Raw genomic sequence first — 18,796 nt, 5'->3', positions numbered from 1 at the left:
GATAGTACATGCAAATAGCAACTACTTAAAATTTATTAAACGCAAGAGTACAAATTCTGATTACAATTTGTCATCTTCTTGGGGACAGAGGGGATGAAACAGAACCCTACATTTTTCTTTATGCTTTGGAGTTGATTTACAATATCAGGTTATAATGGTCAATTCTTCCTCCACTGAAACATCAACCTGAAAGCATAATGGTAAATTACTAATCTCAGAAAATACCAAAGATGCTGTTTCTCCTTCCTAGGATTATATATTGATTCCATTTAACCTGAGAATTAGAATGTCATACAGAATGATGCTTGCTGGTAAAGGTTAAGAAAGTCACCTCCATTTCCAAGTCACATTTGCCCAAGCTTTCCTTTCTCTTCAATCCCATGTCTAGGAAGGTTTTTCATTATTTAAACCAAGCCCAGATGTGATCTTTTTTTTCTTGTTAGAAAAGCTGAGGAAAAAAAAAATGACTCCCTGAGAGTTTGAAGCTAGAAAACTTGAAAGAAAGGTGCTACTTTTTGTAATCATTTCATTTCAGGGATTTATTTTCTTTCTTCTTTATGAACCATAATGTTTGTCCTTCATTTTCAAAGAAGACCACAGCATCAGGGAGGTGATGATATGACAAGCATGTAAACTGTATTTAAGTGAGGGGAGCTGTGCTAAGGCACCAGCCTCATTTTCTCCTCCAGAGCCAACTCGGTCCAGTGGCCAGATATGAATCAGGAAGAGTGGAGATGACCCTAGATATGAGGCAATCATGGTCAAGTGACTTGCCCAAGGTTACACAGCTAGCAAATATCAAGTGTCTGAGGTTGTATTCGAGCTTCAGTCCTCCTGACTCTGAGGCCAGCACTCAATCCATTGTACCACCTAGCTGCCCCTTTGTAACCCATGGCTCCCTGAAGATCCACACCATCTGGCTTGCAGAGACCCTAAGTAAGGGGTTATGGGCAAGAAAAGGTTTGTTGTATGTAAAAGGTGCTCTCAGAAGTAAACCTGTTCTGCCTCTGCCTTTGACACCAAATGACAACTCAAGAGTCTCCCTGACAGCTTTCTCTGCATAAAGGGGCTAAGGATCCATCTCCTATCTTGATAGGGATTAATCAGTTAGCACACTAAAGCTATTTAAAAGTTGAAAGAATCCTGTCTCTTCAAAGAGAATACTATTGATTTAGAAATCCAGTAGTCAAGGGATCTTTGGTATGTGATGCCATAGGATTGACCTTGAAAAATTAAGAGTTCAAATCCCTCTTACTAAGTCTCAACTTTTTGCCCCTTATGTAACTCTATGCATATCTCTTGTTCTTTTTAAGACTCAATTTCCTCATTTGTAACAGGGAGTTTTAAAAGATTTCCATTCCTATGCCATTAATTATTCCCTATCTTAGAGAGGTTTCTAGTCCCATCATTAGTGTATTGGTCTAGTGAAGGTATAGAAGGGTTTAGAAGGGTATAGAAATTTCCATGCAAGCATAAATTCCTGGAGCCCAATATTTAGGTGATCCATGATTGAATGCTTTATTTCTTTACCAGACAATGTTTGATTGTCATGTGAAAGAACTATGGTTTGAAAGAGATATTGTTTTCTATTAAAGGGATACAATAGAAACACTGCTGGAATTCCTACTCTAGATTTAGGCTGCTTTGTGTAAATTCAGCTAATCTGCTATATCTGGAAAGCTCTAGGCCATACTTCACATGTACCTGGCCATCCCTTTTGACAATCTTGCCCTTAGCCCTGCAGGTCCACCAGGTTGACCCTTGCTTTGGGTTGCAAATGAATGCTATTTTATATCATCATGTCTATAAAGAATTTGTTGCCTGATCTATAGATCAAATTGGCTTTTACCTGAAATCATCACCCCTAGTATGTAGTATTTTCCTTCATTAGAATACATCTAATAGGGGGCAGCTAGGTGGCGCAGTGGATAGAGCACCGGCCCTGGAGTCAGGAGTACCTGAGTTCAAATCTGATCTCAGACACTTAATAATTACCTAGCTGTGTGGCCTTGAGCAAGCCACTTAACCCCATTGCCTTGCAAAAATCCTAAAAGAAAAAAAAGAAAAAAAAAATATATATATATATATAATCTAAATTTTGTATCTAAATCCTAGGATTTAGAACAATGCTTGATACATAATAGGTCCTTAAGAAATGTTCTTTTGGGGCTAGATGGCACAGTGGATAAATCACAAGCCCTGGAGTCAGAGTACCTGAGTTCAAATCTTACTTCAGACAATAATTACCTAGCTATATGGCCTTGGGCAAGCCACTTAACCCCATTTGCCTTACAAAAACCTAAAAAAATGTTCTTTCATTCATTTATTCTGAAAAACATTCAATATAGACCTCGATCCTGGGACCTTTCCCATATGGAATATTGGGTTAAGTTATAGGCACTAAAGTCACTGGTAAACTGGACCACATCTAGATAAGGATGATCAAGAAAGTGAAGAGTCTGGAAACCATCTCTTTTAAAGATTAGATGAGATAAATAGAGGTCTTTGCCCTAAAGAAGATTTAGGGGAGCTGCAATTAGCACTACTGGGTAGACATTACAAAGAAAGATGTTGGTTTAATATGGGTAAAGACTTCCTATTAATTAGAGCTACCTAATAGTGGAATGGACTGGTTTTTCAAGAGTTCTTACTTTGGAAATATCCAAGCAAAATAAGATAATTGTGTTTGGCATTTTTCTGGTATTTATCTTGTTATTTATTTAATTTTAATCAATAATATTTATGCCCCCCATTACAAAAAGACAATTTTTAACATTCGGGTTTTTTTATTTTGTTTTAATGTGAACTCTAAATTTCTCTCTCCATCACCTATCCCCTTCCTGAGATGGCAAACATTTTGTTATAGGTTGCACATATTCAATCATCCAAAACATACTAGCATAGTAGTCAAATTGTGAAAGAAGACAAAAACTTGAAGGGAAAAAACTCAGAAAAAAGTGAAAAATAGCTTTGATCTGTACTCATATCTCATTGGTTCTTTCTCTAAAGATAGTGGGGTTTTTTTTAAATCATGAATCTTTTCAAATTGTGATGGATCATTGCAATGTTGACAATAGCAAAATTATTAATAGTTAATCACTTTACAATATTGTTGATACCCCATACAATGTTCTCCTGGTTTTGCTCATTTCATTTTGCATCTGTTTTGCAAATATCTTTTTAGATTTTTCTGAAATCAGTAATCATTCTTTGCCGCAACAAAAATATAGCTGCTATAAATAATTTTTGTACAAATTGATCCTTTTTAAATCTCTTATCTCTTTGGGATAGAGAATGTATTTTTATGGCACTTTAATTTTACAAAGAACTTTGCATACTTTATTTAGGTTGATCTTCGCAATCATCTAAAATTATTATTGTTGTTGTTGTTATCCTCATTTTACCAATGAGGAAATGGGTGCTCATTATAGTATCTGGGATAACATTTGAACCTAGAACTGCTTCCAAGTTCAGTACTTTAGCACCTTTGCTATACTACCTCTAATGGCCAGCAGACTAATCCCATCAGTACTCTTTAAGAATAAGCTCTAAAAGGGGTGGCTAGGTGGCAGCTAGGTGGCACAGTAGATAGAATACTGGCCCTGGATTCAGGAGCACCTGAGTTCAAATCCACCCTCAGACACTTAATAATTACCTAGCTGTGTGGCCTTGGGCAAGCCACTTAAACCCATTTGCCTTGCAAAAAAACCTAAAAAAGAAGAAGAAGAAGAAGAAGAACCTCTAAAGATGTGGAAAAAATTGAGACACTGATACACTGTTGGTGGAGTTGTGAATTGGGCCAACCATTCTGTAAAACAATTTGGAATTATGTCCAAAGGACCAGGCATACCTTTTGACTCAGAAATACTACTTTAAAAATATTAAAAAGACTATTACCTAGCCATGTGGCCTTGGGCAAGCCACTTAACCCCATTGCCTTGAAAAATCTAAAAAAAATATTAAAAAGACTAAAAAAAAAAGGAGAAAGTTCCCATTTGTGCAAAAATATTGATAGCAGTTATTTTGTGGTAGTTTAAAGAATTAGAAGTTGAGGGGATATCCATCAACTGGGGAATGGTTGAAGAAGTGTGATATATTATTAAAGTGGAATATTATTGCGCTATAAGAAATTAAAAGTAGGATAGTTTCAAAATAACCTAGGAAGATTTATATGAACTGAAGCAAAATAAAGAGAGCAGAACCAAGAGATCATAGTAACAGCAATATTATAAGAATGATTAACTGTTATCAAAACATTGATCAAGGCAATTTCAAAGGTCCTATTACTAAAAATACTATCTACTTCAGAGAGAACTGATGAACTCTTAATACAAATTCAAGCATACTTTTTTAAATTTTTATTTTGCTTGAGGGGTTTTCTGTTTTTTTCCTTTGCAATATGCCTAATAAGGGAATGTGTTTTGCATGATTTCACTTATATAATCCAATTTCCTTTTCAAGAAAGGGGCTAGTTGGGCAGGGGGGGGGGAGGAGAGAATTTTAGACTCAAAATTTTAAAAAATGAAAATTGAATTTTTTTACATATAATTGGGAAGTATTTAACAAAAATAAATAAAACTTTTTAAAAGAATGCTCCCAAAGGAAGATTTTTGGAGCCAATTAGAAAGGCTATCAACTCTATATAAACAACTCTAAAGTCCATCTAAACACTGATGTCATCTATTTAATCCAAAGCAAAAATTAATCCAGATTTCAAGGTAATAAAGAATCTATATAGGAGACTCTAAGCTTCCTGAAGAAAATAAAAGTCTTATATTTGTATCAACATCTAACAGTGTCAGATAGAGTAGTCATTTAATAAATGTTTGTTAACTGTCTTATAGGAAGTAAGAAAATGAAACATTTTATTTCCAAGCAAGCTATTCACAAGATAGAGAATTATCTTTATTGAAATCAACTAAAAATAAATAAGAACACTAAAGACTTCAGTTTCTTCATCTTAAGAAAAACAAAGACTGGAACAGAAGATGGATTTACCCATGGTCACAGTTTCTAAGTCTCAATGGTAGGATTTGAACCCAAGTTGTCCCGACTCTCAGGTCTAAACTAGTCATTTAAAAACATATACTTCACAATCAGCCATACTAAAGCTGCAAATTAAAAAACAGATGTGTTGGGTCAGACTATAATGATGTGAATAAATTAAGACAAATGTAAGATTTTCATTGAGTGTTTTATTTTTAGTGAGTGGAAATTGAATTACTTAAATAGTCGATGAGATAATCAATAGGAAAAGTGCTCAGATACTGAGAAAGCAAGAAAAATATTAACATTAAGAAAAAAATATAGGTTAGTTTAAAAGTTCTACCATGAATAGCATTCATTTTTATTATGGACTAAGCAACTAATTAATAAGGCTGAGCTGTGTGACCTTGGGCAAGTCACTTAACCCTGACTGCCTCATATCCAGAGCCATCTCCATTCATCCTGATTCATATCTGGCCACTGGACCCAGATGACTGAAGAAGAAAGTGAAACTGTGATTTAGTACAGCCCCAACTCACTCAAATCTAATTCACTTCCTTGTCACTTCTCTGATGTCAAGGCCTTTGAGAATGAAGGACAAAGAATAACAGCAACAATTAATTAGGTTATTTCTGACTTTCAAATATTTATAGTTAAGTTCATTCTAGACTATATTTCTAACCAAAGGAGGCAGCTAAGTGGCACAATGGCCCTGGAATCAGGAGGACCTGAGTTCAAATTTGACTTCAGACATTTGACACTTACTAGCTATGTGAAAGAAAGAAAAGAAAAGAAAAGAAAGAAAGAAAGAAAGAAAGAAAGAAAGAAAGAAAGAAAGAAAGAAAGAAAGAAAGAAAGAAAGAAAGAAAGAAAGTAAAACTATGTTCAGCCCTCTGAGTGTGACATACTCTTGACATCAGTGACCCCAAACTCCCCAAGATACTAATTCCCAGGAGCTCTTTAGTTCTCCTCCCAGGACCTGGCATTCAAGGCCATTCTAATATAATCTATCTTACCAATATTATCTTCATCCTTCTATTTGTAGTAGACCTCTTGTCATGTTTTCATATCTATCCATGCTTCACTTTAAACCTAAAATGTCTCCTTTTCTCTACTTTCCATTTGTTGACACTACACAACCCAATCAATGGCACTTTCTCCAAAAAGTTTTCTTTAACTTCCCATCACACTTGAGTTGTATCTCCATTGTGCGTTAATACTGATATATTTGTAACATGTTGAGAGGGATAGAAACCACACCTGTGACTTTGTAAGTATGGGACATTCCATATGAGGAAAATATCTCTATCAATGCAATACTAATGTACCATTTACAATCTTAAAACAGTGCCTAGAGGGGTGGCTAGGTGGCGCAGTAAATGAAGCACCGGCCCTGGAGTCAGGAGTACCTGGGTTCAAATCCGGTCTCAGACACTTAATAATTACATAGCTGTGTGGCCTTGGGCAAGCCACTTAACCCATTTGCCTTGTAAAAAAAAAAAAAAAAAAAAAAAACATTGCCTAGAGCATTGAAACATTAAGAGAATTGTCCGAGGTCCTACATTCAGTATATGTCAGAGGTAAGACAGGGTCTTCCTGACTCTAAGGCATCAGTTTCCTCATCAATAAGAGACAAGCACAGATGCAAAGATGTTTCATGATTTTACAGTGGCCTGTTCCTGCATCCCCTCTTATCATCAAATATTTATTAAGAATCTAAGTAATTCAGTATAAGACTAATCATTTGGGATTATAGAGATGAATAAGATACCATCCTTATCTGTCAAGAGTTTGTATTCACCTAGGCAGCTAGATGGGAAAATAGAGTTCCTACTATGTGCCAGAAATGGGGATAAACAATTTACAAATATTCATTTAATCCTCACAATAACTCTGGAGGGAGAAGTGCTACTATTATCCACATATTACAATAAGGAAACTAAGGCAGTCACAGAAGTTAAGGACAACTTGCCCAGGGGTCACAAAGCTAAAATGTGTCTGAGGCAGCACAAGAATTATAAATAGTTCAACAACAATAGATAACAATAGGAAACAAATTATTTTGGCAATTGTCTTCCCTGCTTCTACAACAGTCCCCCCATTCTATCTTTCTCCATGAAATGTGAGGACAGAGGACTTATAAATCCTACTAGTCCTAAAGGCTGACATTTGCCTTGTTCTCAAACATTTGCACAATACTCAATGTACAAATACCTTACCTCATTTGACCCTGAAATAACCCAATGGGAGAGCTGCTATTTTGATACCCATTTATCAGATTCAGAAAGATTCTACAATATACCTAAATCATACAAACCCCCATCAAGTTCTAAAGGTGGTTTCTAAAGACCAAGTCTTCCCGACTCCCAAATCCGATGCTCAAGCCACTTTATTCCTCTCTAGTCCCCTGTGATAAGCATTCGCTTCCCCCTATAGCAATTCTAACTGATCCTATTATCTGTTATTAACAGATATCTTATATTTAAAGCAATGATGCAAGACTGTTTAAGAAAAGCCTCTGAGACCAGAGTCTTTAGAGCATCAAGTCAGCAGAACAAACAAACCCTATCTCCGGCTAGTCTTCTTGGATCTGGAAGGTTCTCTCCTTCTTTCTGCTAACAAACCCATATTCGTACATAGGCACATGCCTGTATGCATATGCATACACATGAACAGAATTAGAATTATTCTGAACACATTGATGGGAAAAAGATATGCTTGCCTTAAGAGTCAAGACAAGTTCAACATTACAGGAAATTATCAGCAAGAAAATTACTAAGGAAGAAGAATAGGGTTATTTAAAGTTCTTAAGACTGGGGTGAGAAGAAACTAATTAAATGATTGCGATTTTCTGTACAAACAAAGTCAACTGAATCTTAGACAAAGAAGAAGAAAAAAATACACCAAACTTTTTGGCTTCCAGAGAATGTCAGGATATGGTTGGCATTTATTTTTAAGACTTTCTAGCAACAGTCCCAAAAAACTGAAATAAAATTTACTATTTATCTTTCAAAGATGCAAACCAAACTGAAAGGGGAATAAGATTATTTGCCCAATTTGCATTCTCTGCTGCATCCTAAAATATTAGACCATAAAGAGAAAACCATCCTTGCCTCTAACAGTTGACTGCATATCAATCAATAGTTCATGTTAAGTCTAAAAACAAATTGCGTAAGGCTTCATTTTACAATCTTCTATAGATAGGTCAGAGAATTCTTTCCCACTTGTTGAAACCTGTAACAAAGTCAGTCAGTAAGTGAGAGTGGTGTGCGGTATTGGTGGTCAGATGGTCCTACATCTTCACTTGCCAAAGGTCTCTCTGGAGTTCTCTCAGGACACAATTACTCCAAGCTTGGTTTAACCAGGCTAGTTAGGCTCACATCCGGTTGCAATGCCATCAAGGGATTCCCACAGCACTATATAGGATGTGAAGCAGACCCAGAACACAGCTTTTCATTATTCAAAATATGCCTGGGAATAGAAATGGCTCATTTTCATGATTTCAGAGGCCTTTTTTGTTCCCTGGCTCTTTCCCTTCCCAAAATAATGGGAGGGAGTTGGCCAATCATCATGGCTATAGAAACTGCCTGCCTTACCAAATCATCAGCATGCAAAAATGTTGGCCCCCACAGGTCTATCCTACATTTCCCTATAGGCCTCCATCCAAAAGCTCCAGCATGAGGAGAGGCTGAAATGAAGTTGACTAGTTGTAGAATCTATACAAAATTCATTCTTTAGAGCCTGAAGAAAAAGAAAGGGAACCTGGCCACTAAACGAGAAGGATTACAAATTCACCATAGTTACTTTTGGACTGAAAAAAAAAAAAAAACGCACGCAAAGTGATCATCAATACTGTAGGAAGAGTATGGGCTTTCAGTTTCCTGAAGGAAGAAGAGGGTATCAGTGTTGCTGTGGACAATGTAGAAAGAGTCCTGTAGCAAATTCACCCAGGACTTTCTCACAGAAAGTGGGGATGAGGGAAGCATACAGTGAATAATCAGATCAAATGATGGCTTGAGACAGCTAGATGACACAATAGATAGAGGACCTAACTTGGTGATCTTTCCCACCACAGTTACCACCAGCTATATGACTTTGGGTAAATAATCTCTCTGTCTCATTCACCTCGTCTCTAAAATGAGGGTAATAAACAGCACCTGTCTCCCAGGTTTGTTGTGGGAATTGAATGATTTAAATATGCAAAGTGCTTTGCAAATCTCCAGATGATATATGATAGTTATTATTATTATTAGTTGTTGTTATCAGCTTATGGCATAGGGACTTCTGCTTGGGTATTGGGGCAGCCAGAGAGTAGGAATATGGTTCATATATCAGATGAAACCAACTATATAAAACGGTAGTGGTGAGAATGTGAGCCGAGGACCACACAGCGGTAAACTGAGCCTAGAAGGCATCTCTATGATCCCACCTTGCCTAGGTTCATTCATCATTCTCCCCTTATATCGTTGTGGTAAATAGGGATTGTTCATAGAGAGTTGATGAAGATCATGGTAAGCCAACACTGTCCCATCACCCACATACAGTACATAATCGGAGCTGGAGACTTAAGTTACAGTGAAACATTTCAAATCTAATCTAGAGGTGCCAAGCTTAACAGTGGTGACTGAGTTTACTCCTCAGATTACTCCTCATCTGACGTGAGACACTAATCTTCCAACCTATCTTCATTTCTGAAAAAGAAACAGTTCTTAAAAGAAGTATATGACAAAAATAATCTACATAAATTATTAACAAAAATCAAGGAAGAAATTATCCTATCACACTCTTTATGACAAATAAGGTATGAACTAAAAAAAGATAAAGCAGAGGAAGTGTTATGGAAGTATTTGAAAGAATTCTAAATCAAGCAAAAAAAGGAAGCAAATTTATGACTTCTTTAAATGACTCTTAGGAAACTTCATACAATTCTAAATTAAATTATTATAAATTCCAGAGTGGATTCGAAAGGTATGTAATTGTTTTATTAAAAGTTCTGGATTTATGTATACTCCCCAAATTTTTTTTCATTTCAATACCATAGGTAGGTCCTCAAGAAATACTTCTTCATTTGTTGGTCTTTTAACCACATATACCAGACATCACTGATACAGGTTCCAAGGATGGGCAGAAGAGGTACCACTGATGAGTGCCAGAGATATATCAACATCCTTTAGAACAGCACTTTGTCTTTTCCTTATAAATTACTTGATAGACCCACAAATTTGGATGTTATATGGATGAGACAGACAATAGTTTAGCTTCCTTGTCCCCCAGAAATGTGACATAGAGACTGGAATCCATATCCTACCCCCCATGCATGACTGTACCCCAGGTCTCTGCCCCAGTAAGTAGTATTAGCTCCCATAGGTTTGTCTATCATCTCTATGCAGTTCATTCTTAATCTAGTCATCTAACCTTTCTGTCTATGTGTGTCTGTCTGTCTGTCTCTCCAGTCTCACATCTTTAACTGTCTTCTGTTATCTCCACCTAAATGTCCCAGGGGAATTTTAAACTCAACCATCCAAGTTAAAAAATTTGTTTTCTTTCTAAACCCATCTCTCTCCATAATCAACCTATTTCTTTCAAAGGAGTCACTATTGGGAAGGCTAGGTGGTACAGTGGATAGAGCACCGGCCCTGGAGTCAGGAGTACCTGAGTTCAAATCCGGACTCAGACACTTAATAATTACCTAGCTGTGTGGACTTGGGCAAGCCACTTAACCCTATTGCCTTGCAAAAAATAAAGCTACAACAAAAGAGTCACTATTTTCAAATCAATGAGGTTCTCAATTTAGTAATCCTTAGATCTCCATTCTCCTTAACTCCCCCCTCCAAAAAAATGTGACATCTTACTTCACATCTCCCACATTCACCCCCTTGATTATACTTGTACCCTGACCATCCTAATTTAAGTCCTGATTGGCTCTTGCCTAGATTATTTCAAGAGCCTCCTAATCAAAGTCCCTGAATTGTCACACAGCTTTCCAGTCACCCAAATGTCAGATTGGCATTCCAGGAAAACCTGAATTTGAATCTCTTTCCTAGATTACCTAACTTCCCTGGGACTAGTTTCTTCATTGGTAAAATAAAGAGATTCCTTTGAAGTTTTAAATCGATGATTACATGATCCTTAATTTTTTTGCAAGGCAATGGGGTTAAGTGACTTGTCCAAGATCACACAGCTAAATATGTATTAAATATCTGAGGCTGCATTGGAACTCAGGTCCTCCTAACTACAGGGCTGCTGCTCAATCTCATAATCCTTAATGTGATTCTCTGACCATGCCATTGTCCTGGTCAAGAATCTCAAGTGTTTCTCAATTCTCTTCCAAGTAAAAAAACTGCCTACCCTTCTCTGGCATTGCAAGCTCCTTTCTGGATTTCTTTGTTAAATGCCCCTTCCTCAATTATTTCTCATTTTCTTATAGACATTTTGCTTTTACACACCTTTGAGCATATCGTATCCCCCCTAAGAGAATGGAAGCTGCTTTGAGCACAGTAAACTGTGTGATTCTCATATGGGTATTCCAAACATCCAGAAGTGTCTGATACCGCAACGGCTCTTAATAAAAGTTTGTTGATTGATTGTTCACCAAAAAAACATCAAAGCTGACTTCTGAACCCCAAGCCTCTGATGCTACACTCACAGTATATGTTTAACCAACAGGCGGCACAGTCTTCATCCAAGTTCTCTTCTCCCATGTCACGATAGAACAAAGTTGTTTCTAGTTTCTCAGAGTTTGAGATCCCACAATGATGCAAAGACTTTGTATATAATCCTGGTCATAGGGGAAGTTGTTGCTGTCTAAATTGGAATAAGTGTCTCAGTAGATCAGCCATAAGGCAATGAATTTTTTTGGACACAATCAACTCACAAAGTCTTTATTTAAATAAATCTTTGTTGGATGAATGAATAAGTAGATGGATTAAGTAATTATTTCATCCCCAGAGGTAGAAGAGAGGTGATCCATGAATTTAGATAAGCACAGCTAAAATCTGGTTGTAAAAAGGTCAATAGAAAAACTCAGAGTATTTCTTCAGCAGAACTACCTGGCACTGAAGTTTTGATATGAATCTTTCTACCTCTTTTGCACCAGAAATTCAAATTTTACCTTCTAACCTATCCAAATGTATAGGATCCATTAAAATTGTACCTCAGGTCAACTATCTGGACAAAACTGTCCCACTAGGAGAGAAAAAAAAGGGGGCATTCCTTTTGCCTCCTTTCCCCCCACCCCAGGAGCTGCAAAAGCCAGAAGAGGGTAGGCAACACACCTCTCAAATGAGCTGAGATCTGAGGAGTCAACCATCACAGAATCCTGGAGAAGGAGGAAATCTCAGAGAATATCTGGGATCATCTAGCCACCTGCATATAAAGGTTCCAATTATGAGGAACCCATCAACTCCTAAGGCAGCCCATTCCACTTTTGGATAGCTCTAATTTTTAGGAATTTTCTTCTTTTGTCAAACTATAATATATCCCTCTGAAATTTCTACTTACCGCCGCTAACTCTTCCTTCTAGAATTAAGTGGAAAAAGTCAAGTTTCCTGTTTATAGGAGAGTTCTTCAAATACTTAAAGACAATAATAATATTCCACCATCCCTTTTTTTTGAAAAGTAGCCTTACCCAGTTCTCTTTAATCTTAGTTCCTTCTCTCTAAGAGTACCTCAAATTTATCACATCCAAATCTTCATGGTGTCTTTCTCATCAGACTGTGAGCTCCTTGAGAATAGGACTGGTTTTGCCTATTTTTTGTTTCCTCATCATTTTCCCTGGTGCCAAATAAATGTTAAATAATAATTACCCCAAATCTTTTTTTCCAAACTCAACATCCCCAGAACCTTCAAACTATCTTTTTTATCAAATGACCTCTACTCCTCTGATCATCTTGGTTACCCTATTCTGGATGTGTTCCAATAGTTTAATAACACCCTTGTTCATGCTTTGGCTGACTTATTTTTGTTTAATGAAAGTTAAATTTGTAAGTCTTCTTAATTAAATAAAAGTCCTGGAGTCTCTCCATACTAACATTGTTTCCCAAAAATAAAACTACAAGCAATTATAGTTGCAAATGCCACAACTCTATCTATTGTTTCCTATATGTTTCAAGAATTCAGAAACTCACTATATAAACACAACCTTGGTTCATGGGAAATATACCCATACATGTAATTAATTTTATTAATTAATTTATTTATTAAATATAACAACATTGCATATTTATCCTCAGAAACTTTCCTAGAAATTGCCAGATTATAGCAAGGCCAGTTTCCAACTGGATACTCCCTGTATCCTGGGACACTGAGATGTGTGTGCATACATTCTTATGCACAACTCTTTCTCATCATTCTTTGTCACTGCCCTGACAAGATGCCTCAACGGGATCTCATTGCCAGCTGCTCCTTTCTGATAATAAACTATGAAGAGGCACTCTGACATAATCATTGTCACATCTTGGCCTTTCTATTTCTCTCAATTCATCGTAGTGGTCTTCTTCTGCGATATACAGAGGAGAGCAACCCTTGATCTGGGCAATATCCATGGCAAATGACCATTCCCCCACACATACCCCTTTCATCTTTTCTTATTTATCATCTCCAGGCAGAGTAACAAATGATAAATGAAGTTCCTTGTTGGGAAGGACACACACTCAAAAGCATATTCTTCAGAATCCCTAACTTTACAACAGCTACTCACTCCAAGGGCCACATGCAATGAGGCAGATGGCATTCTTATCTTCATGTGGATACACACACACACACACAAAAAACCCAAAAAAATAACTAGAGAGTGATCATTTACCAAAAAGTTGCAAATTAACTTTATCACTAGAATTTACTTCAATGTGTCCAGTTAAGGACTTGAAACATTTTACAGGAAAGCTATTATGGTTTTTGAATGTTCAGAAGTGAATGTTAGCTAACTTTGTTTTATACAGCTCTCTTAATGGAAATAAAGTAAACCTCACCTTTGCAAAAAAAAAAAAAAAAAATATGTACATGCAAAGGCAGACACCCAAGCATTGCCCTAAAGCAAAACCCTAAATAAATAAAACCCAAAGTAATCAATGACTCATAATTGATAAGTCTCTGAAAAGAAAAATCAACATCAGCCAAGTCTGACCCTTTCATCCACTTCATAAGTCTCCAGACATTGGGTATTGGGTTCCAGCATCAAAATATGCAGAAATATTTAGTTACACAAGTCCCCAAGCTAATCTGAAAGACCAATCCACTAGGAACTGCTGTGTCTTCAATAGCCTTCTCAGATACCAGTCCTTCAGCTATCCTCTCCTCCAGAAAAGGATGTTGATCCTATTGAAAAATAGCCTCATATGTTAAAGTAAGTTCTGCATGATTTCAGGAGCTTCTAGTTCAAATTAATTGGTGCATTCACATTTGAATCCCAGTGAAAGGCTGGGTTCTCAGTTGAACTAGAGTTAATATAAGGCAAATTCCCAGAAATAATAAAAGCTCAAAGAGATCAAGAACATTCTGTTTGGTTTTCTCCCCCTGTTTTCATCAGTAATATGATACCACTCCCTACACAGTTATATAGACATTACACAATGCCTAGCACTATGTAATATTTACCCACTTTCAAATAACACCTCTCTCACTAAGAGGACAACAAAGGAGAAGAGAAAGAAAAAGGGGAGGTGGGGGTGGGGAGGAAAAGACCAACCCACTCTGTATATGAGCCACCCTAGAGACACCAACAAGGAACAAGAGTTTAGATTAAACATTAATTTCACACAGGATGATTTACTTCCATATTGAAACATCAGAGAGAAAAATTTGAATTTTTGAATTACTAAAAATTTGAATTATTTGAGTGGCAAAGAATTTACATACCCTTACAAGGCTGTAAAATAGATGAAGTGACACGATGCTTATCAAAAACTGCTTCAAAGAATTCTAAACTAAAACTAATAAGTATGCTAAAGGCTTGAGGAAAGAAGGCTTTTTCTTAGAACTTAGCTTCAATTGTGTGATTATTGCTTTTTCCTGCTAAACCCCTCTAAGATGCTTAACTTCCAAATCTATTCTCTTCATCAAATTTTTTCTACTTTGTCAAACATGACGCCTTACATATCTAGTTCTTCTCAGCCTCTTTTGACCAAATCTATAACAGACAATGTTTTTGCTACCTTCCTGGGAAACTTAGAAAACCTGGCTCCAGGATCTTCCCCAACCCTAACTTGCCAGTGTGGACTAGGCAGAAAAATAAAGTATCTACTAAAAACAAAACCATGTCTAAGGCAATAAGAGAGGGTGCTAAGGATGAATCAAAGAGTAGACTTCTAGAAGGTCATAACTTCTAGCAGAGTTGGGCCTAGGGGAAGGCAAGTTCTGTGTAACATACAGGGGGAAAAGTCTCTATGAGGGGCCCTTTTTAGCATGACCTTTTTATGAATGCACATAATTTTCATGCTGGAGAATCCCATTCTCCCTAGCCCTAAGGATTGATTTTGTGATAAGTCAGGTTGAATATTTTGCAGAGAAAGGCTCCAGAGAACACTAACTCAAAAAAAAAAAAAGTGAACATTTCAAACTTTGCTTAAAGTAAGCTAGAAAAGTCTCATTCCAGCTCTAGACGAAGGGAAGAAAACAATTCTACATATATGCTGTAGTAAATAGAGTTTGGGAAAAAGAAAACATTAAAAACTAAATAGTCTTCCTTGTTAGAAAATATGGACAGTTTTTCCAAGTCTGATATCCATACTACTAAAAGCCATTCTGCTTTCCTTTCTACTGATCCTGAGAGATGTTGTGTCTGGAGAAGGGCAGGAGAGAATGAAACTGTGTTGAAACCAGAAACACTCAGCAAGAGTCACACTCTCAGATTCTTCATTCAATACACACCTCCGTTTCATTACAGCTCTCCTCTTCCACCTCCCAGTGGGCAGAAAAGATAGATCTCCTTTTCCCTATTCCACTACTCTTCCCCAAAGCACCACCTCTCTACGGTAGCCCCAGTCTCAATGTACTGCCCAAGTCTCTCCTGGTTATTAGTCCTCTGACTCAGGATTGGTAGACAACACAACACTCTGTTCTACTCCCTCTCTCGGGGGAAAAAGGCAACATTTAAGCGAAAGGTTCCAGTTTAGGATCATAGAGGGTAAAAACTCATTCTAGGTAGGTAGGAGCCTCCAAGATTCCATAAGAACCTACTTAGGAGGGTATTTATTTGACCTGCCCACAAAGGAAATCTTACTATTCCTAAACTCTGTAAGTTAGTCATTTCTGTTGGCAATATGTTTCTGATCTTTCTCTCTGCCACACAATGCCCCAGAATTCTACCTACCTTATACTTCCTCAAATGAACTGAAACTAGCAGCCCCTAACCACTCAAACTGATGGAGTGGGAAGCTGGAGGATTGCCCTAGTCTAGTGGGATTCCATGTCATTTAAGCTCAACTCATTCAATTTCCTTTTCTCAATTCCTTTCTCTCATCCTTCTTTTTCAATTTCCCCTTTCCATCTTCTTTCCCTTCCCCTCCTCCAAAAAAAAAAAAGGAAATATGAGAAAGTAAAGAACTGATGCTGTCAGCCAGTCTCCCATCCAGTATCAGGTCTGACTTTCTATCCCGGGAACAGACAGGTGGGGTTGCTATGATATGGGTAAGCTCTGGATTTGAGAGGGTCACATGCAATAAAGGTAAGAGGTTGCCTACCCAGTGGGTAATTTCACCCAAAACAAACAAAAACCAAATCCTTTATTGCCTGCCTTCCAGGAGCTTACAGTCCAGAGAGAGACTGCAAATAAACAAGTTTACCTATGATGTGGGTCAGCTCTGGTTTTGAGAGGGTCACGTGCAATAAGGGTAAGAGGTTACCTATCCAGCCCAAACCAAATCCGTGCTTGCCTATCTTCCAGGCGCTTACAGTCTGGGTGAGCCAGCAGATAAACAAGGCGCACTGGCGGTGCCAACTCTTTTCCCCCGTGAAAACCAGTATATCTGCAAGTCATCCTCGGGGACCATTGTCAGCTGTCGTCCCTGAAGGCTTCCCCTGGAGAATGCCTTCTGATCGAGCCCTCCAGCCACCTTTCAGTCCAACTCCAATGACTGCCCGGAACGCCAGAATAATGTGCCACTACTATTAGGTCCCCAAAGCCCAGCAGCCCAAGAAAAAGGATCGGTCTGAAACATCCCTACAGAAGGGGGCAAAACTACCCCTGGAGATGGGGGATAGCTTAGGGGAATCGAGAGGAGACTCCGCAATTTAATACGAGACTCGCTGAGATGTGGGGAAGAAGCTGTTCGCGGAGACGTAGCTTCCCTCTAAGTTCTCGGACGCAGGCGCTGGCAACTTGATTCACCTGAAAAGGGATCCATTCATTGAGCGCCCGTCCTTCGCTGCCCCCCCCGCCCCCCGCCGAGTTTCCTGCTCCACACTGGAGGACCACCACCTGGCAAAGTACTAATCCCCGAGCCCCGGCTCCATTTCGGAAGGGGATCCCCAAGAGAAGCGCGCCGCGGGGATGGGGCCCAGCACCCAACTCTCCAAACTTCTGGGGAAAGTGCGCAGAGGAGCGAGAAGGGGCGCAGCCTCCCTGCCGGGGCCCTGACCACAAACAGCCGGACTTGGGAGGTTGGGTGACGGGTCCCCCCTTCGCGGTCCCTTGCGCTTCCTTGGACCAACTCGGCAGGTTTTTCCCTGCTCGGGCAGGGGCACCCCGAAAGCGTCTCCCCATCAACCCCCCCGCCCCAAGATTTATTAAAAATTTTCAGAGCTGAAACGTTAAACAGAAAAGTAGCGACGGGCATCACAGGGGGATGGCGCGGATATGGGAGTGAGCGGGGCGCACCGGTCCCCCACTCTCCATCACGCCTGCCCCCCCCCCGCAGCCAGAGAAGGGGCAGCGCCGGCTGGCTCAGGGAGGAGACCAGGACGGACCGGGAGGGGGCAAGGGGCGGGCGGGTCACTTACGCTGCTGTTCTCGCCCGTCCAGTGCACCATCGCCTGGTTGTGGGTCGCGTCCCCTTTGAGCACGAACGAGGTGCTGATGAGGGAGACCTGCGCCCTGGGGGATGCTCCGGCCGCCGCTCTCCGGGAGCGACTCTTCCAAGCAGCCGGGTCGCCTCCTTCCCCGATCCTGCGTGCGCTCCGCTCCGCGCCCGCCGCCGAGCCGCCGCCGGGCGCCTGGTCCAGCCCGCGCCCCGCAGCCCGGGTCACCCACGAGCAGGGACCCTCGCCCCCCGGCTCCGGACACCGCAGCGCCGTCCCCGAGGCAAAGAGCAGCGGCAGCAGCAGCAGCGGCGGCGGCCACCGCCGCTGCGCTCCGGGGCTCCGGGCTCTCCCCTCCCCGAGGCTCCGCGTCCGCCACTGGGGGGGCCCCCTTTGCGCCATGCTCTGCTCCTGATGCGATAGTGCCAGGCTGGATGGGAATGCCGGAGAGATACCCAGCCCTCGGAGGAAGGGCAGGAGGGAAGCAAGGAGGGAGGGAGAGAAAGCTGGAGAGCCAGAGAGCGCGAGAGGGAGACGGGAGGAGGAGGGGAGGGAGGGAGGAGGGTTTGGAAGCAAAGCGAGGATTTACATAGGAGCCACAACTTGCTGGGGAGCTTCAGGCCGAGCCAAGGAGACGCATCGCCATCTGCCGGCCTCACCAAGTGGGACCTGGGCTTCCCAGCATCCAAAAGGCAGTCAGCAGGAGAAGCCGAACTCATTTCTGGAAACCTTTCCTTCCAGTTTACAAAAGGATCCGGAGTCCTGGGAGGCGAGCAGCATTAGCTCCGAGTCCGGAGAGGCCGGTCCACTTACTCAGGGTCACACAGCAAGTGAAAATGGGGACTGACCACGAGGC

At 39.9% G+C, this 18,796-nt stretch overlaps 1 protein-coding gene across 3 annotated transcripts in view; it reads right to left on the bottom strand.

Annotated features, from left to right (window-relative positions):
- The window catches only part of SORCS2 (sortilin related VPS10 domain containing receptor 2), a 1,216,578-nt gene extending 1,197,993 nt beyond the window's left edge, over window positions 1–18,585 (bottom strand). For 2 of the 3 annotated variants that reach the window (XM_074229834.1, XM_074229835.1), the window contains exon 1: window positions 17,923–18,585. In XM_074229834.1, coding sequence (XP_074085935.1) covers window positions 17,923–18,342 — 420 coding nt within the window. In that variant the 5' untranslated portion in view covers window positions 18,343–18,585. The remainder of the gene's footprint in view (window positions 1–17,922) is intronic. The other variant, XM_074229836.1, reaches the window with a different exon arrangement.
- Between the last annotated feature and the right edge of the window lie 211 nt (window positions 18,586–18,796).

Source organism: Macrotis lagotis, chromosome 3, assembly GCF_037893015.1.
Source record: "Macrotis lagotis isolate mMagLag1 chromosome 3, bilby.v1.9.chrom.fasta, whole genome shotgun sequence".
NCBI lineage: Eukaryota > Metazoa > Chordata > Mammalia > Peramelemorphia > Peramelidae > Macrotis > Macrotis lagotis.
The sequence above is the reverse complement of the archived record's forward strand: the minus strand, read 5'-3'. Positions and strand labels throughout refer to the sequence as shown.